This window comes from Myripristis murdjan, chromosome 6 (assembly GCF_902150065.1).
Source record: "Myripristis murdjan chromosome 6, fMyrMur1.1, whole genome shotgun sequence".
In the NCBI taxonomy this organism is placed as follows: domain Eukaryota; kingdom Metazoa; phylum Chordata; class Actinopteri; order Holocentriformes; family Holocentridae; genus Myripristis; species Myripristis murdjan.
In genome coordinates, this window is record NC_043985.1 from 18929837 (window position 1) to 18951009 (window position 21173).

A 21173-nucleotide genomic window follows, 5' to 3' on the forward strand; every position below is an offset into this window, starting at 1 on the left:
TACCTATATTTTGTAAAAATATAGATTTGCGTCTGCAAAGCGTAACCCGGTAAGATTCACCATTTCAATGCAAGGTGGCAACCTGTGGTGAAACTTTCAAGCGACTGAAGTTCTGCGGTGCATTTAGGGACACGCAGTATCCAATGAATGAGCGGCTTCTCTGACGATGCTGCCAAGCGCTGCCGGTCGACACGCCCCCAGCATGGATACAACCAGCAGGAACAGGCGCTCAGGAGACACGCTCACTCTGCTGGAGAGTGGTTTGAAGCCGCGATGGGAGTTACCACATCCAAGTTTTTAGAGTTCTTGCTACCAGCACCGTTGCACTAAAACAGAGACTTTGCCTTTTGTCTGTCTGCGCTTTTACCCGAGACGTTTCTCTCACAGGATGTTGATGATATTGGAAAGCCGGGTAAGATCATAAAGTCAGTTCTCTCTGATGAGAGCGACCTCCTCCTCCTCCTCCTCAACACCACCACCACCAACAACACACAAAGGGAACCACGGAACAAGTACTTTTTACACGCTATCAGATTATTTTTGAATGTCATAAAGAAGCAGAGGGGGCTGTTTCCAAGACAAAATGGATCACTTTGCAGCAGAGTGCCTTGTTTCTATGTCCAGTCGTGCAATTGTCCACGCTCCTAAAGGGAATAGGGAGATTAAACCAGAAATCCCGTGCTCCTCCAAGAACGGAGAGGAAATAAAGGAGCCCTTGGTAAAAGATAACTCTTCTCTTTTTGTGGTGGCGCGGATTCTGGCGGATTTTAACCAGCAGACTCCCAACAATGTTGCCGACCAGGCAAAAATAAAGGATGAGAGCATGCCGAACCTCATAGATGATGGAAACTCTGCCACACCTACCACCATCTCCGATCCTTCGCTCAAACAAAGAGGCAAAAGATTGAGAGGTCGAATTGAACAAGAATCACCTCAGAAAAAGCACAAATGCCACTATTCAGGTTGTGAAAAAGTTTATGGCAAATCCTCCCACCTCAAAGCCCACCTAAGGACACATACAGGTCAGTTTCATTGGATGCAAATGTTTGTTGCTGTATTGAACGCTAGCCTACTTGCAGAAATCGCTGCCTACGAGAGTGGACGCGATTATTATAAGCGTGAATACTGCTAGAGAATATGATTCAGTTTACAGTCAATGCGATATTTTCACAGAGGGAGGGCTGAACGACTGGTCTAATTCACTGAGCCTGTGTGTTCTTTGGATCCACCCAGTATGGATATGATCAGTATTTATAGTCTGCACTGCTGTGTATCTTATAATCGCATTGTTCCTTTAAGTTGGATACAACTTTGCGAAATGCCCTTTTAATTTCAGGGGAGGGAGTCGAAAATAGTGCCACTCCCACTCAAGACTCAGAGCTTTGTCACGGCTTTCCTCTTGCACCCCCCTGCATTGGACTGTAAAGACTGACACTGCAGTGCAAATGCAGAATTAAATTCCGATTTCGAGCTTTCCCCTGTGGTTATTAACTAAAAATCAAACTTTGGTTAGTTCAGTGGCAGCAGAAAATGTTTTTCCCCCGAGTAACGTCACCTAATGTGCATCACAGAGGAGCCTAGTGCAGTTATAGGGTTATCTTCTCTACACGGACATGCAAAAAGTTTCCCAAATCAGTCCGGTAAGTTGCATTTGGTACCGTCACACTGCAGGGAGAAAGGGTCATCAAATGAGAAATGAGGCTATCCACATCACCAACATATTTCATTTGACCTTCCTGTAGGAGCGTTCCTCCATATCTGCGCTTTGCATTCCGCAGGATAGGCTACTGAGGGGGGAAAGATGTAGATCAAGTCAAACTGGGGGGCTGATAATAGCTGTGCAGTCGCCTGTCTGCCCAAAGCCCTTTGTTGTGATGTGCCACACCCCCGCCAGACAGACTGCCAGCTGATCTGGCCAGCAACAGACTCAGCTAGCAGATCCCAGACTGAGGCTAAAGGAGCCTTTCCCTCTGCTCTATAGGCTACAGCCCACAATCATGCTTCCCACTTATATCATGCATTGGCACACTTAGATCAGCATCACCCCATTAGACTGATCAGGGGGAAATGGAAACACATGAGAACCACATTGTATGAACTTTATCTATCATGCAACTTACATCTGTAATGGTGAATAGGATTCAAGAGCTGCTGATTTACTAACTGCAAGCAAACATATTCAACAGATTTTTATTCAACACTATCAGTCAACTTGTAAATCCTGCTCTTTCTATTGTATCTGCCACCTTCTTTGTTAGGTCTCTCTCTCTCTCTCTCTCTCTCTCTCTCTCTTTTTTTTTTTTTTTTTTTTTTTTGGTAACCATGCTGTTGCCAGGATCAGTGGTTTCATAATCAAGATTGTCTCTTTGTCTTCTTTACATTTACCTGCATATGTTATAGCCTGCTGGTCCAGGTTCTCAGATGGTATCACACGTTTGTCTTTCATGTTTGTATGTTATTCCCCTTGAGTTTCTGAAAGAGGTCCTGCCTGTCAGTCTACCTTCTTCTGAATCAGTCTCTGATTGTTTTGATCAATTTCTTCTAACCACCTAGAGACCTATGTCCAAATTACTACTTATCTCCAAAATTCTCAACAAGGTAGTTGCTGTGCAGCTCCTAGAGGTGGTTTTAGCAACACTTTTGAAATTAAGTCTGGCATATCCCCAAAACACAATATTTGAATTGTAATGCTAATGGTTATTAATGACATCTTGCTCGACAACCTTTGGCACAAATGACTATATTTTTTTCAATTGTTAGACTTAGTAAATTTGTTGGTATTTCTGGAGATGCTGTAAAGTGGTTCTCCACCTTGTCTACTAGAACATTCACTGAATGTATTGGCAATGTTTATGTCTTCATCTGTCCCTTCAGTTACATGGGGTTCCCCAGGGGTCAGTTCTAGGACCTCTTTTCTTTTTCTGTCATATGTGCTTCCCCTTCGCCATATCAGTTGCTGCGGTTGTATCCCCTATTGCTTTGTGGATGGTGCACAGTTTGTATCTATTTTTTGCAAACTGAGCAATCTAAATAATGCATCATTTTTATATAATTGATTTCTTAATTCTTCTGATTAGTTACAAGGCTTTGCATGGTTTGGTACTGGCTTGCATAACAGCTGCTGAGCTCTTAGAGCCCTACAAGGTTACATAGGTTCTCTGATCAAGGACTCAAAGACATGTCTTGTCCCAGACTTGTAACAAAAGGAGAACAAAACAAATGCAAAGATTCTGGTTCTGTACATATTTATGTTTGCATGCATCATATACCTCACCCAGTTCTCTTTATCTACATCATCTTTGTGGACGGTATAGATCTAATAAGGTAGATCAGTGAAGAGGTAAGGGCTTTACCTGGATGCTCTTCATTTCACAGCAATACTGTGAACTAGGTGTAATATCCCTTTGAAGAATATCATATTGATGCCATGGTAGATAATAATGCCAAGGTCATTATAAACTTATGGTTGAGCATTACAGAGACACTATATGTCCCTCCAGGAATATTGCAGTGCTATTTTTTTTAGAGTGGGTGTGTATTGGTATTGTTAATTTTCAGTCCAAATGGTTTGTATTCTTGTGGCAGGCATGTGTAATGCCTGCCACAGCCCTATTTACACCAAATGCAACTTGGTGCATAGCATGTCTGCAGTGTTATGTTGTCATTGTTACATTGTGAAAAACACATTCATACTCAGAAAATGAAACACTGATTTGTTTTATGTGTATACATAACCAGGGGGCTCATAGTCCAGTAATATTACTGAAGTTATTTCCTACAGAAATAAAATGTCTGGATTCACACCCCTGTGTCTTTTTAGTACATTTTGTTCTCTATCCGCCCTACCCTCGTCTTTTGCCTTCTGCATGCCTTCCTGCAGGGATATACTCCTGTGTCTGGTTGTGCAATTGGTTTGTGCCCTATGAATTTGGATAATAATGGCAGTTTCTGCTTATTTGACTGGATAGTCGGAGAATGTGGGTCATCTGAGTTCAGCTGCTTTGCCTCAGTTGAACTTGCAGTGTTTCAGAGAGCCAGCAGTCAGTGTGCTTCCCTTCAGCCTCGACTAGCAGAGTAAAGAGAGAATAGATTCCTGCCCAATCCCAGCCAAACACCACTATCTAATTGATGGGGGGACACTATCACAGACACAAAACAAAGAGCCAGAGACCAGGCATCCTTACTTGGCTTCTGTAACGCCCAAAGCCTCATCCCAGCTTTTAAAATCCTTCTGTATGTAATTTATCAGAGTGCAGCGGGAACTGGAGCCTGAACTGCATTTTAGCTTTTTTGGCAATGTATGCAGTGCAAAAATTCAGTCCCAGCATTGGTTCAAAATTAACTTCACCTCACAGTAATGTCTTCGGAGAGGCTTCATATTCTTTGTTTCAAACCATGCATGGATTGCTGTGTGACATTTATCTTGTTTTTGCTTTTATTTTTAACTTCTTGTTATTCATGGAGATCAGCTATTTGCCATTAAGTACTTTGAAATAGGTTGCAAGTCTTGCTACTTATGACATGTACGAATGGAAAGAATGGAGATTTGATGAAATGTGAACTTTTGCTATATTTACTATACCTTTATCAAATTCTACAATATTCAGTTCACTATCCACCTAAGTCTATTAATATTTATGTTGGGGATATTGAGGATTCGCCACCACTGCAGATCCTGGCTGTGAATGTAATAACCTGAATACTATTTGTTTGAATCTTCAGATTTGCTTTGCACGCTCTTGGCTGTTTTAGAGCCCTACGAACCTATGACTTTTCCTCGAGCGCCACCATCAAGGCAAACTTTCAATTTGTGAAAAAAACTAAATCAAATATCATTTATTGTCATCTTTTCAAATTCAGTGGGCACATGACCCCTAAAAGAACTGCCCTGTTGATTTTGATGACCCCATGACCATAGGTGACCTTTCTTCTAGTGCCACCATCAGGCCAATCTCAGGCACTTTTAGAGTTATATCCTGCTGTCGTTCACTGACAGCAGGTCTAGTTTGACGATGTATTTTGTTTTCTTCCAAACCCGTGGATCACTGTTTGAAATGCAGTGATGAATTCTTAATGCTAAGTCAACTACTATACTGATTTCCCTACTGAAGTAATAAGACAATTGCTCATCTCATTGTAGTACCATATGATTTGAATCATGGCATAGTAGACATAAGTCGTATGTTGATGAGATCAGGTTTATCTATATCAGTGCATATAGAATTCCCAGTTAAAGGTCCTGCCATGGCCTGCTAGCAGGTGTCATTTGAGGTTTATCCTCATTTTGAGGTTTATCCTGCATTACAGGTTGTCAGGGTACATTGTGAGAGAGACATCAGGATGTAGCAGACATGAGAGTCTGCACCGAGTATAAATCACTCATTATATTGTGCTGAGTTTGATAGCATGGAATCCACAGCAGTTTGGGGTCTAAGGTTACGAGACAGCTTTGTCTGATCTCCTGCAGAGCGAGGTAGGGCTTATCTCATACACATACACATGTCCTATACCACGGAAAATGGGGTCATGTGATGCTAATACACAGTTTAACTCGGGTTTGCAGTAAACCGTAACAGAGTACGGGAAAAGAATGATGTGACCATTAGACCTTGAAACCAAAACCATGCAAGGTGAAACAGGTTCTGATTCATTCTAAGGAGTTTCACCTAGCACTAGTGAGTCTCACTAAATTTATTCTTTTTTGTTTAACCCTCTGTCTTCAGAGGCATAACAGTCCCTAATGACCAAGACCCATTTTCTCAAGAAGTGTCTTGTGGTCATGGAGTACAGGGAGTTCTCTGTGCGGCCTCATTACTCTGCTCTGGTCATGTCATGCAAACTGCCATCTCCAAAGGAGAGATGGCCCCTGACAAGCTCATTACAAGTCATGTCTTCTTCAGAAAGAACAGCTTGAGCCTTCTGTGCCCCCCACAGCTGGGCCTCACAGAGGGCCATCTTGTCAGTGTACAAGACCAGTGCTGAACTGTTTGAATCACTGGGTGGAACAGGGTCAATATTTCTCAAAGACAAAGAGGCTAATGGCATATTTTACAGTTGGTTTGACATTTTGTCTCGATCTCTTTTGTGCTTTACTGGGGGTACCTCTAATATTGTGAGATAGTCACAGAGCCCCCCACCAGCTGTCCTAAAAAAATAAGTGGCACCACCAGGCAGCATGGTCCCACTACCATGTAGACCCAGTTTTACATGCATGCCTATTTTTAGTTAAATAACTTATGCTTAATGACACATTTTACCATGAAATTATCCCAAATTCCACATGGAAAATGAAGTGGGAATCTCTACATCTCTGCCAGTGGTTTTATTTTTGGCCTGCTCCACTACACAGAGTGCACTGTGTTCCTGTGTGGTTGGTGGCAGTGATGAGGTAGCAGGGTGGAGATGGGGTTTTCCTGCTCTTCCCTTGAGTCTGACCTTGGCTTTGGGGCTGGGTAGCATCTCTGCTGGGGCACAAAAGGTCATTCTGTCTACCCGCCACATGGCAGGATTTCCACCCTGCCTCCCAATTCAAGTCTGTTTCCACCTAGAGTTTAATAAAACAACAGCAGTACAGTCAGGAGGTGTTAAACCCCACTGTCTTCTTCGTTTTGGTGATATTACAGTTGAAATTTGTCATGAATTCACCAATGGACAAATTCCAACATTCTGGCCTCCAGTATGATTACGTTTTCCTAAAGGGGGCTATTGTAAATGGAATCTGATTGGCCCATGAAGGTCATGTGTTGCTGCACACTATGTGTCCAATGAAAACAAGGTCTTAGTTAAATCTACTTGATCCCTGGGATGTAAATAAAACCAAACTGGAGCTACCATCTTGCCTGTTCTAATCCTCTGGGTCAGCTCTGCTGCTGTTTTTTTTTTTTTTTTTCTTTTTCGAAGATCCCAATCCTTGACAGACTAAGGAAGCCATATCTAAGTGCAGCAGCATCCTTGTTGTCCATATGTTATCCTATACCTTTACATGTAAAGCCAATAGTAGGATAGTTCCTGACTGATGTCGCAGTATATAACCCCATTCAACTGTGTTTAAGCAGCCAAGCATGCCTGACATTCATAATACTGAAAGGCCCCTGTCAGGCAATTGCCTTGCTGTGCTGTTTTCAATGGCCCATAGAGCTCATGTATTCTTTAGTTAGCTCTGGAGTAGTTTTATAAAAGCAGCTCTGTGTATTTCCCCCAATGCCAGCCCCTCCCTCTGTTCTCTAGCCTGCTCCAATGCAAAGCAAAATAGGTGCTGAAGCGTGTTGTGTTGCGAGGCCTTGCCCTGGCCGCAGCTTGTGACGGGGTGTCGATTACCAAAGGCAGGAAGAGAGGGATATAGACCTGTGGAACACTGCATTTTTCAACTCCACTGTACAAAAACCGCCAACTGCATTTCACACGCGAGCGAGGGATCTGCAGTACAAAGAGAGAGAACATACAGTACTGTGGGGTGGGGGTGGGGTTAGATACCAGGATATACACTGTCAATGCCCTCCATTGATGTGGGTCATTTATTCAGCTGCATTTGCAGCTAATCTGATTAACGTTTGAAGGGCTGCGACCTCGGCAGGAGAGAACACCCCTGTCAGCTCAGTGCTGAAGAGGGTCTGTTTGGAGGGTTGCACCCTGACAGCGTCCTCCACGATGAATTCGGCGAGGCTTGAATAAGAGAGGAAATGCCCGTTTTTGTGTAGACCTGATGTCAGATGAAGGGTTTTACCACTAGCTTGGTTGGTTTCCTTCATTATAGACTATAAGGTGTGTCCCCGTTCCTCTGGGTGATAAATCAGATCATGGCAGGCAGACCATGGCGCACTGGGGTGTGGTCCTCCGAGGAAGATGAGGAGCATTTTGTGGAGCATAGGGCATAGAGCCATGGGGGAGGAGGGGGCATAACCGTTTCTCACAGAGACATGAAAATATTCCTCTCTCACTCTCTCTGAGAGTATCAGATAAGATGTTGGACAGCAGGCACCATCTCCAGCCTGTATCTCGTCTTATCTCCATGCGCTGTAGTGAGGCCTCTTGCAGGGCTGTGGCTCTTTGTTTGATACTGGATAGCAAGGATATCTACAGTATCTCATATGAGCTGTAGTATTTGACTCCATCAGTGGAATGAGCTGGCATTGTGCTGCGTGAGTGAGAGTCACGGATGATAGGGTATCCCTGCTCCCACCTGCCATTGCCAGTGCTTCTGTGGACATACCGTAAACACCCATTAATGTCTGCAGCTGTTTCCATGTCCTTAGTTAACCAGGGTTAAAAAGATTAGCGGACAACAAAAACTGCAACACAACAAGGCTTCAGGTCGTTTTAGCTTGCACTCAAGGCTGAAAGAGAGAGCCCACTCAAACTAATTGAGGCAAATGTGATGAGCTGGTCAATGCAGTTGAGCTATCCCGTGCCTCCAAAGAGTTAAAGGGATGAAGTAATGTATGGCTAAGTGTCTGCAGGAATCAGACAGTCACCCTCGACCCCACTGTATGTCTCTGGGTGAATGTCAATAGCCGTGTGCAGTGCAGACCAGGGGGAGTGAGTTACGGTTAGTTCGCACAGCCTGTCTGATTGAAATGCATTACAGGAGAGCCTCTCCTGCTGGGAGCGAGGCTGCTGTTATTGTTCACAACGTGACAGCTATAGGCCCACAAGGGGAGGCAGACCATTCAATGGCAAGCAAGGTCCTCTCAGTAAAGACAAAAGATGATAATAGATCAAATGCGCACTAGTTTAGGGGCTTTTGCTTGACCAGTCCTCATCACCAACACCTGACCCACCCATGGGTTCTTTGTTACCCCTGCAGAGACGACTAATTCTCAAACGTATCTGCGTCAAACTCGCGATGGAGCCTTTGAGAAAACATGTTTTGACTGAGTGATTTTCTCAGTAATTTGACGCCTCCCCCACAGAGCTAATTTTTCATAGATGAATACCAGCAAACACTTGCTCTGAGCTCTGAAGTATTTCAAATCAAGCAATGTTTTCTTTCTTCCTCGCGTTCTTTTTTTTTTTTCTTTTTCTTTTTCTTCAGACCACACTGAATTCTCCGAGCCTTTGTTGTTATTTTTGGGGTAGGCGGGGGCTGCATAGAGCGCATGTTAAAGTTGGGTAACCGTGATGAAAAGAGGAGCTGGTAAGCCTTAATGTATGTTTATTGTTTTCCCCACACATGTTTGTGTTTATATCCTCATGGCATGTTATAGTGGGTGAGAGAGAGGGAGAGGCAGTTGGGTAGGAACTTAACCCTGTCTTGTCCCATGGTGGGTGATGTCATGGACAAAGACCCGCTCCAGCACTTAGTCAGTGTAGCATGGCTGTCTGACTGGTTGCTGGTTGCCTCCAGGTCATATTTGGTTGTAAACATGTAAGAAAATTACAGGATTCTGGTGAGCCCTAGCACTGGAGTTAGTGGTGTCCCTCTGATTTCATGTTGCCAAGCTGGCTGTGCCACTAAGCCAGCGCTGAGGTGAGGCAGCTCTAACCCCGATGAGCTGTGATCTGCAGAATGACTCTAACCTCACCGACACAGCTTGTAGAAGTCCACATAGCTTTAGTGTGCGTTTTGCCTTTGTTGGTTTCTGAGTAAGAGACATTTCCTGTTCTGGTACTTACTGTGTCTACGTGGAGCAAAGTTAACTTCAAGGTGATCTCTGATGCATCCACAGGAACTGTTTGTTTTTTTCTCTCCCTCCCTCCCTCCCTCCCTTTTTTCTCAGGCCACAGTGCTATGTACTCTCGTGCTCTTATGGCAGACTCACATGAGGCTTTTTAACCGTAAGCTGTGTGATAGTTTTGGCCCATGCCTGAGGAAAGATCAGGAATGTTATCTGCACTTGTTTGAAATGCTGGTAGCTGTTGTTGGAGCAGGTGACTGAATCGGAGTCCTCTGTTGCTCACGTCAAAAAGTGATTTGATCTCCCCTTTGCAGACTGTGTCCCTTATACCCCAGAGACCTACCCAGATTCCATTACTCTTAACCATTTCTGCACAAGCCCAGGAGTCGATTTTTAAGGCAAGAATGTGAGGAGGATAGAGGCAGAGGAGCTGCAATGAGCTGTTTATTTACTGACCCAGTGGCCCCAAAAGGAACAGTTATATAACAAGAGTACCTGTGACATAATCACATCGCCTTGGAGGGGGACACTAGTGCTTAGTAGAGGTACAGTTTGCGTGCATGATGTAACTCACTCAACGGGTAACTGGGTCATTGTGTTCGTTAGGGAAAAGCTCCCCTAATTACTCCCCCCACATGTCTCGCCCGCCATATCTCACACATTCTGAGCAAGACAAACCACACCCTGTGGATGTGGTACGCTGCCAGAGATGGACCAGCCAATCTGTAGGCAAAGCTATCGCAGTCGCCACGCTGCCCTGCTGGGACAGCACCGAGAGTGAATGGGAAGAAGAAAGGGCTGAGGGGAGTGGCCAACTGGATTCTCTCTTTCATGGAGATGCTGAGTTGTGGCTGCAGTCTATTGAAATATCTGTGCGAGTGACACCCTCCCACCACTGAGGATAATAGTCCCTATCATCATTTCCACTCAGGATCAAAGTGTTTGTTCCTTAATCCTCCCTAGCACTACCCGAAATTGTCTTTTACCACCCTCGTGGACATCCCAAGCCTCATGTTATGAAACGAGCTAAATTAATTGGGGCATTGCATGTTTTGCTTTATGTAAGTGAATGTTTCAAGGCTGACGTTACAGAGGCTGCCCTTCTCTTTTTTGATGCATAGAAATATTTTTGATCTAAATGTGCAAAAAGGTGGAAGGGAAAAATGGGCTGTGTGTCTGTTTTTGCTCTCTTTTCTTGAGAACTCATGGATCTCTAAATAGTATAGGACATCGCGGTGAGCTGGTGTTGGATACCTGATGCTTCCACTATGACTGTATTACTGTATCAGGGCAGTTAGACTGGATATCTCAGCCCAGCTCTCTGGTGTCCGGTTAAATATTAATGCTGTTGGATCCGTTACACTGGTTATTGAGCCTTAAGCAGCCTGCAGAGCTTAGCTCTACTTTTTAGCCAATAACTCGTTTTGCCATGCCAGGTGGCACCACAGGCTGTTTCTCTTGTTAATAAGGTAGGAAATCAGAGACTATCTTAAGTGTGTGGAGCGACTCAAAAGCCTACTGAGTGTAGTGTCCTTCTTTCCTCAGGATCTATTGCCTAATTCTCGTTTTTTTGGCTGTTTTGTTTCCGCCTCTTGGAGGGTTTGATCCAGAATGTGTATATAATTTCAAACAAACATGACCTCTTCGTCTTAATACATTGTAGCTTTTTATGGGAAAGACAACTTGAAACTGTGTGTTCCTTTGTGTGTTTACTCTAGTGGCAGAATGAGAACAGTGCGTGCGAGGATAGATGATTTGTGAATTAATCTTGGTAGAAAGGAGGTGTTTTCGCAAGGCTGTGGGAAATGTATGTGTGTATGCATACATCTGTGTGTGCCAGAGTGCATGAACACTGAGCCCTGTAAGAGCGAGCAGGAACTCCAGTGGGCAGGGCTGACTGAGTTTGTCTGGAGCTGAGGTGAGGCGTCTGAGGCTGGAACAGACTGGGCTGTCTAGACTTGCTCTGTCTGTCTGCATGTTTTGTAACCATGCAGTATAGGGGGAGGGACCATGCCTCGTAGTTCTTGTTTATGAGGCTCATTGGCATCAGGTAGCATATGAGCGTTTGATGCTGAACAGCACTGTTTCCATTGTGGCCCTGAGGGAAACCACAGAACAAAGATAGCGTTTGGCAGCCTGCTCTTATGCGCTTATTTGTCATGCTACCAATAAACATTTATGCATGTCAGTGTGTCTTCCTTTTCATATATCAAATCCCTGGCTTAGTTTTGCACATGATGATTGATGCTATTCTATGTGAAGAACTATAACATTAAAGGAATATGCCCTGCCCTTCGTTATAGCACCGCAAGGTCACGCTGGTAAAATTAGAATGCTGGATCTAGCTATTGTCAGGCAGAAAATCACTGAAATGGAACTAAAAGGAATACAGCATTAGCCATACCGGCCAGTGAGTGCAGAACACAGCGTTTAGACTCCATACACACTGTTTCCACATCAGAATAGAAGGAAACCACAACAAGATATATAGTACCATCTGGCTTTGGGTAGATGTGTGTCAAAGCCCACTTTTATTGCCTGATGGAGGGGGGAAGGGTATAATTTCCCATGCGCAGAGTCACAGATAGTTGCATGGTGGAAAATGGGCTGGGTAACCATTGTGAATATGATTAGCATCTGGAGCTAAGATAATTAAACTGTGTGGCTGTTCCTCTAGCAGAGGGGCAATTTTTAGGTGATTTGCCCCAAGTCCCATGGCTCACTGCAGCCTTTTTGTCCCCTCTTCCCTGATTTTTTTAAAGGTGTCTTGTGTGGATTTTGAATTTGAACATATTCCACCCCATTACTTTCTTCAGTGTGATCACATCTTGAACCTAAGTTTGTGAATGCATCACGTGGAAAGAAACACGGCGTGTCCGTTGCTCAAAACATTTTGCAAAACATTTTCCTCACTTTCCAGAGATGTTCCTCCGAAGGCGCACGGCAGATATAAATCAGCCGTGAACATGGAATAGCATTGTTGAAAGTTGTATTTGAAGACGAAATGATTGCTTTTTGTTGAAGTCAGCAGGGCACACAGAGTTTCTTTGTGCGGAACTCGTATGACCTATCAATAACCTTGTGATCGTTATGCCTTGATGACGCAGAGAGGAGTAAGAACAGAAAACAGCCCAGTCTTGTTCAGCTGGCCTAGTCTTGTCTGAAAATGTCTGTTAGCTATGCATGGCAGTGTTCATGACTTGTTGACCCGTAAACACCTTTTAATAAATCCGTGCCCTATGGTGCTTTGGTAAGCTGTTTGTAACATTGTGAGTGCCCGCAGAACAGCCAGTCTGGGAATACTTATCACTAGTTTATTGTTTATGGCTTTTTTTTCCCATTTGTTTCATATGACACTCAGCCACACTGTTACTAGTCCCTAACAACCTTATGTAACTGATTCCATCTTAGCCTGGGTTAATAGTTCAAGTCATAATGAAACTGCATTTTGAGAGCCTCTTGTCTCCTTATTCTAATGCATTTGTTCCTGTTGAAACAGGATGTTGGGTGGGGCTTAACGTGGACAGGCATTTTCAGAAGTATAAACCAATGAGAGCTTATTTACGGGGAGAATGGCAGTGTTGCTGGGTAGGAACAAAAAGTCCACTCTCACACGTTAGACTGAAATGATCTGATCAGAACACAAACGCAGTTTTTATTCCTCCTGCCTCCATCTGATTGACTCCTCAGGTGCACCTGCATCAATTACAAGGTCAACATGTGACCAATATAAATACAACATGACCCACATGTATGTTTATCATCCGTTGAAAGCCACAGTCAGGCCTCTTTCATCAAATGAAACCGAATGTTAGACTCAGGAGAGATCAACTGATAGGTCTCTCTCTCTGCCTAGAAAGGAAATCATATTCTTTGATATTTTCTGCGCTTAATGACGGCTATAAAAATAAACATTTTAATGAAGAATGACTTACCCAGTTGGAGACAAGATGTTGGATACCATTTTCACCTCTGTGCATCCAGTGGTTTGGTTCCTATTTCAGGTTAGCTTAGCATAAAGACTTGAAGTCTGTGGCAGTTGTTAGCCTAGTTCTGTCAGAGTGAAAAAATAAGCCTTGCAGCAACTCTGAAGCTGTCGTATTTATACAGTGAATTATGTGTATTTGAAGTACACTTGCACAGTATTCCTTTAAGATTAAGCAGTGTTGATGTTTTTTTTGTTGTTGTTGTTGCTGTTTCCTATATACTGACTACAGTGTCTCCTATCTTCTTTGTGCTACAGGAGAACGGCCTTTTCCGTGTACATGGCCCGACTGCAGTAAGAAGTTCGCCCGTTCTGATGAGCTGGCCCGCCACTACCGCACCCACACAGGGGAGAAGAAGTTTGGCTGCCCGCTCTGCGACAAGCGCTTCATGCGCAGCGACCACCTGATGAAGCACGCCCGGCGCCACTCAGATTTCCAGCCCGGCATGCTGAAGAGGCCCCACGGCGGCGGCGGCGGCAACACCGTGCGTCCCGGCTCCCTCAGCGACTACAGCCGCTCCGATGCCTCCAGCCCCACCCTCAGCCCCGCCAACTCGCCTTAAACTGAAACCCGGTCGCACTTTCCGCCTCCAAGCTACGAGGCCTGTGTTTTCTTCATAACACGTGTGTTGCACAGTTGTCAGCAACCCCCCTTTGCTAATCCTGCGCTTGCTGTGGTGTACCATACTGTACATAACTGCTTATTGTAGTGCAATTACTTGTGTGATCCTAAAAGAAGGTAATGCCTTTCCCAGATGGCAATATTTACATTCTGTACCATATGTCTGTATTTTTTTAGCTTCTGACCATGGCTAGTTGTCCAGCAGTGTTCTCAGTCAACTAAACAAGGGTTAGAAGAAAAAAAATCAGACACACTGACAAGTCTTATCAAGTAGTTTTTTTGTTCTTTTTTTCTTGAATGGGTGAGGAGAAGGGGTACACATACACCTCAGGATTGAAGACAGTTGTTTTTTCTGTAGTACCACAGTACGTAACAGTACTCACATTTACTGCACAATAAACGCATCACTTTACTCTGAAATTCAACAGGGGTTGAATTTTATGCCCTGCTCAGGGATGGCCTTGTTAGCTTGAAAGAATGAACATGGTGAAGAGAAACATACATATAGCAGCCTTACACTCAACACAATTTGCACTCTTTTCCTTTGTTTTTGTTAGTTTTCACTTTCAAGGAAACTAGCCCTGGTCATACAGTCATTCATACACAACTTCATGTTATTTTCCCCCTTATGTGTGTGTGTGAAATTGCTGTGTGTAATGAAAACAATCCCAGAACCCCCCCCACAGCAGTAAACAAAATAGTCCTGTTCCTCCACTGCAATGTTAAAATTCAGTTACCATTACACTGGGTTAAATAAGTATTTCATTGAACAGCGACGTGCAGCATGTCCTTTGTAAATCTGCATTGGAAGGGTAACAATCTTTATTGAGATACTCACTACTAGGAACCTTTAAATAGAGACACTTAAGTCTGAAAGCAGCTGTTTTTTCCATATTTAGAAAAAAAAAAGCGCTACAGTATTTCATGCAAAACCAAGAAAAAGGGACCACAGTTGAAACAATGTTTATCCCTCTCACAAGCACATTGGAAAAAGTACCAAAGACAAGAGTGAATGAAAGCTTTCTATTCAGTCTTGTAAGCCAGCCTGCACTGAGGCCTGGCTGTGGCGGTCGGCAGTATCACAGGTAGAGCCAGACAGCCAGCTCACTTCCCTCCTCCCGACTCTGCCTGTTGTGGCCTCCCTGGAGGAAACAGCTGCATCCCACAAGAAGCTATTCACAGCCCACAGGAGGGATGGGAACATGCCATTCCTGGGGAGTACTCCCTAACATTTCTGGCTCTACCTGTCCTGTCAGAAAACGAATCTCACAGTAGGGCACCAACCCTGCCAAACCACAGCCCGGGCCTCAGAAAGTTGGGGCAAATGTAGGCCAGAGTGTTACAGCGGCGCAGGGCAGAGCTGGGTTGGGCTGCAATGTGGTGGAGGGAACAAAGCAATTATCTGCAGGAGGCTGGAAAGACAGGGCAGTTTCTGATAAAGAGGCAAGTTTTATCATGAGCCGAGCAGCATAGAGGAAGAGACACCCAGTCACAGACGCCCCCATCGCCCCCTGCCACCACCCACGCACTTCAAGTTTGCTTTGGCCAACAGTGGAAACTGTGGGAAAATATGGCTGTAATTACTGGGTTGATCCAACCTCTGGGGTATCCCCTGTTTTTACAAAGAGTATAAAGAGAAGAGTGTCAACAACAGTACTACCTATACAATGCTAGCAGTGTGGGTGGGATGTATCCGACTCCACCCTAAGCACAGGGAGAAATCCTCTATTACTGCTGGAGTCAAATTTCAAAATGCCAAGGAATATGTCGCTTCAAATTCAAACGCGTAGCCTGAGCTCTCAAACAGCTGCTTTTAAACTTCTCGCTGGTAACAAGGGGGGCTTTTAAACTGTTGTAACAACTTTTTGAGCCAAAATGAACATATCAGCAAAGTGTGGGGCTCACCAGCCTCACTTCCTCCTGCCTGTGAAGCTCAGATGTCCCGTGAGAAAGCTGACTTGTGTTTCTAGACAGACATGCCTCAATAAGTCAGGCAAAAGGCACAGTCAACCTTCCATGCAAAAGGGCACCACTATCAAAACTGCTGCAGCCCCGCCAGTCTGTGTTATGCATACATTTTCTTTTAATGCTTCAGCACGATGATGGTCAAAAATAGTTTCAACCATTGTAGGTTGGTCCTGTCTGACCCCTGCAGACTGTTGCCAAGCTCCAATGTCATCATAATAAATTGCAAGCTCGAGCTTCTACCCCACTTCCCACCCCCACCAACCAGGCCAACTCTTTCCCTATAATCCTGCGCCTCTCTCTATATGCATGTTAACAAAGTCGCCCTAGCTGTGTAGAGGGTTTCTGGGGCAGACAAGCAGGTGTAAGTGTATGAATGGCAAGCCTTGTCCCCCAGTCTCCCCAGCAGCCATCTCTCTTTAAACTTGTGAAGAAAGCCACACATAATTATCAGCTTTATCACATCCTCCAGAAAGAAAACATCCCCTATTTAGATAAAATGCAGTACTTGCCTCAGTACACCACATGAAAAAAAAAAACCCTCTCTGTAAGATGAACTCTGTTAAATAGTTTCCAGGCTGCAATATGACACTTTGAATGCCACTGATCAGTAGCTCTCAGTGAGGGATAGATATTTACCGTTTGGGTATAATCTTTGATTTTCAAAAATTAATTCTTGAATTTGCTGTTGAGCAGCTTTTTTTTTTTTTTAGGTTCCTATCCATAAACTCACTTTTCTGTTGTAGTCAATCTTTGACTCTGTCTGTAATATTTATCATTTTTTTAACATGCAAGAAAAAAAAAAATCTTCTAAGTGGCTCACCCTCAAGCAGGTTTCATAAATCATTTCTTAATCCATAATCTGCACATTTACCTCAGGGTCAACATCAGCAAAGCGGATATGTGATAGTTTGTGGATTTTGTCGTTATATGCTAACATCAGTCACTGCACAGTTAATTTCTGCCAGCCTTCCTGGTGTTCCTGGGTGCAAAGTGCTCACTGCTGGTCAGTGTCCAACCACACTGGAAACACAGGAACTCCTCAGTACAGGCCCAGCTCCTGCCTAGTATGTCTTCTTACGGTCCTACAAGTCCAGCTACAACTTAGTAAGCACTGGGCACTCTGGAGATGTTTTTTTTTTTTTTTTTAAAGAAATTCCCCTTTAAAAACCCTTCACCCTTGGTGTCAGTGGACTCACAGTAGGCTACATAAAGTTCCTACCGTCTGATACTAAAAACAAAAAAGACTTGACAGCTCCAAAAATGTTGATCCCAGTCTATCCATCCAGACTGCACCATCGACACACGGGCCTCCACAGGCGGTGTGTCTAATAATTTTTACTTTCACTGTACCAAATCTACTTGAATCATTCAACACAAAAAGGCCATTGAACACAGTTTTGTACATGTCCATTTTTACTGTACTTGCTTTTGTTGTCAAATAGTCATATTTACTTCTGTGGAGAAAGGTGTACAGTCTCTGCTATTATTTGATTTGATGTATGTTTTTTTTTTTTTTTTCAGATTTTTTTTTCCATTGTCATCAGGTCATTTCAGCAAATCTTTTGAATTTATCATAGCATTGTGGTTTTTGTTGGGCTGTTTTAAGGCACCATTTTTGAAAAAATAGCATAATTTTAGCCCCATTGAGGGTTCGGCCCTCTTATCACAAACACTGAATGCTCTGTTGATGTCAGGATACAGGTTATTGCCGCCTGCTGTCCCAAGAGTCTTCAAGTTAAAAAATAGACGGGGCGGGGGGAGTGATGATAAGAAAGGGAAACCACCAGACCTCTGTGTACATCAATTTTTCAGATAGTGTGACAAATTTGCTTTATTGTTTAGCTTCTTTTGAAAGTTTTCCATAAGCATAGAGACCACAGCATTGTGAGTTAGCAATGTAGTCATGAAAACTTTTATTATTGTGTACTTTTGTCTCATATTAAATGTTTCATATTGTATATTTTCAAAATCATACCTCCTTTTAAAAATATTTGACTTCTGTTTTACCTTCATATCTTTTTGAAACATCGATCATTTAGCTGATGTTTGCTAGATGAGTAGCACAAATAATTGGTGGTTTATTTGTCCCTACTTGAATGACCTACTTTTTTTTTAAAGAAAACACTGGGCTACATTATTTTGTAATAATCATCCCATAGTGTCAGAGTCCCACAAATCCTTGTAGATCCTAAAATAATCTTTCTAAGAAATGATAAAAATCTTTTCTTATTTCATAAAGCCTAAAAAACATTATTTTCATACTGACATCCAGCCATTTGTCTCAGTGGGAATGTCATGACGTCTCACAGGCAAGAGACTCTGTCAGCTATACATTCCTCTGGAACTATAGCTGGACATTTTGTTTTTAATCCCACTTTATTTTAACCTGGTAATCCCACTGAGATTAATAATCTGTCTTTCAACACCTGTGTGAAAGGACAGACTTAAAATAATGACAAAACGGAGATACAAGGTTTCTGCAGGTCATTAACAACAGACTGGATTTATAAGTCACTCATGAATGAGTAATTCTAAATGTTTTCCAGCAGAAGACCCCAGCTGTTGAAAAGTTAACCTGCTATTACACGCTATTAATCATTTATTTTCTGTTAAATATGAAAATTAATTCAAGTGAACTGGTTTTTGCCTAGTATGTAAAGAAGTATCATTCTTCATGAAAATAGTTCATATTAATGACATGATTGTATCACTGATCAGACATCTCAACTTTCTGATTGAATGACTCATAATGACTTATTACAAAATACAAGCATGATACATGCAGTTGTGTGCCAAACACATAATGGTAATTCCATAAAGACGATTTAAACCTTGATGGCGCAAAAACTAGCTACTACCGGACATTAAACAAACTTGTACAGTTTTATAAATGTGACAGGTTTTTATGTTATGTACAGGATTGAATGAAGCAACTTTGCATATTTGATATGCAAGTGTTCTAAGTTAAGATGTTTCTTTTCTGCTTTATGTAAACATTTTGATTGTGTAGCTTTATTTTCATTGGTTTCCTGTTATTTAATTTGTTTCCTTTTCGCTGTACAATACACAAGCAATGTATAATGGCTTATTTACGTTTTTTTTTTTTTTTTTTGGACATAAACAATCTTAATGATAATGAAAGCCCAACCATTCCAAAGGATTGATAATTGAATTTGCTATAAATGTGCTGCTTACATCAAACCGATGCATCACTGCATTTTTGTAGGTTATGAATAGAACTCTGTCTTGACTGTGAGGTTTAACAAGTTGTGAGTTGTGCACAAGGTACGTTTTTCATTGCCATCGAATCCCAGGTTTACTCTCTCCTCTCTACTCTGCAGTCTCTTTCCAAATGAACAACATGCATTCAAGATTTCGAAACAAGAAGACCCAGAGCACATCTTCCCTCATTAGAAATGCCCTAAGGCTTTTTACGGTGGGGATAGTTGCTAATCTTCAGGAGGCAGCCATGATAGGATAGAGTGGTTCTCGAGCGGTGAGGACGACCTCACGCTTGATCAGACAGCAGAAGCCTGGGGTGTTCACACCTCATCTGACGCTCCGCAGTTTCAAGTTGTAACCAAAGGCTTGGAAGGGAAAGATGAATGTTGCAGTAATTTTGAAACCCAGCCCCAGTTTTGACTCCTGGGTTCAATTTTATGTGCTGTAGGTTTTTTGCCGGTCGATGGATGTTATTGATGTGCTTGACATGGACCTTTTTCTGAACCTCTGATAAGCAACTGTTTATTTATTATTATTTTTTTTTAATCAGTCACTTGAATGAACAACCCATTTTACTCATGAACAAAACAAGCTCCGAATGAGTCGACGTCGAGAAACACAAAAGAGATTGACTGAGTTACCTAAGAACATGCAGCGAGGCAGGGCCGCAGACCGTTTTCGTCGGTAACCCTCCAGTGACCGCATGGTCTCGCTCCACTGCCTGAACTGACACTGCACAGCGAACGCTCTCTACAGTAGAAACGCACGCTGACCATGGTCTTGATCAAGTGTTGGATATGTTTGCCCTCATAGGAATTTGTCTGTTGCAGGTTATTCAGCATACAGTGCTGTCAATGGCTTCCCTTTGATTATATGTTCTATAATGTAAGACTGGGAGAGAGCCTCTCGCCAGCCTATTGGTTCTGTACCCTGTACCTGTTTGTCCTCAATGTACCTCCTCAGTGTGATGTTAACTTGCTCTCTTGATACCTCTGTGTGTATCTCCTCTGCCCATCACCATCAGTTGCCTGTTGTAGTGACTCCATGGTGCTGCTCTCCTCTCCCAGCACCAATATAATCTATTCTGTAAATAACTCTGACTCAACTATGGCCAGTACATTCTGCAATGACCTCAATCTAACTGTCAGGTGTCATTTTCTTTTCTCAACAAACCAAAATCACTACACTCAAGTATTACAGTTGTACAGTTCCTCAGATTCTATACACATTCAATGTGCTGGTCTATAGTTGCTCTGCTGTACCTTTTTATGGCATTATTTTTTACATGTTAGACAATATATTGTGACCATGTCCTATGCAAATATGAAAAATAACAGATTGTTGAATAATGTATGTTGTCATAACTTGTATGCATGAAATAGTGAAGTTTACATTTGGAAATAAATTGATAAAATCAGCAGCTACAACATGATTCGTGCTCATTTCCCTTTTAGTTAACGGCATTTAGGATTATGTAAACCATTGCCTCAGTTTACTGGAGAAACTGCAGTCACAATCACAATCACATCACAGTGCAGTCTTTGGGTAAACACTAGAAATTGTTGATGGAAGCATTATGCTACCCTAGATATCATACACCTTTTTGTTGCACAAACATTAAAGACTGCTTTGAGAATTACAGTGAAGAGCTACAGAGGGGAGCAAAGTGGGTGGAGTAATCACAGATTTCTCCATCAAACATCCTTTTCACATGTGCTTCAGTATTTTTCTAGCAACAGGAAGTACACCTTGTTCCCTCATT

The 21173-nt window shown here is 42.9% G+C and overlaps 1 protein-coding gene across 1 annotated transcript; it reads left to right on the forward strand.

The window, feature by feature from the left end:
- Window positions 1–221: 221 nt before the first annotated feature.
- Window positions 222–20828, forward strand: klf13 (Kruppel like factor 13). Its single transcript, XM_030053331.1, has 2 exons — window positions 222–1022; window positions 13858–20828. Exons 1-2 carry the CDS (start codon window positions 584–586, stop codon window positions 14160–14162), a joined length of 744 nt encoding a protein of 247 aa, XP_029909191.1. The 5' UTR covers window positions 222–583; the 3' UTR covers window positions 14163–20828.
- The last annotated feature ends 345 nt before the right edge of the window (window positions 20829–21173 follow it).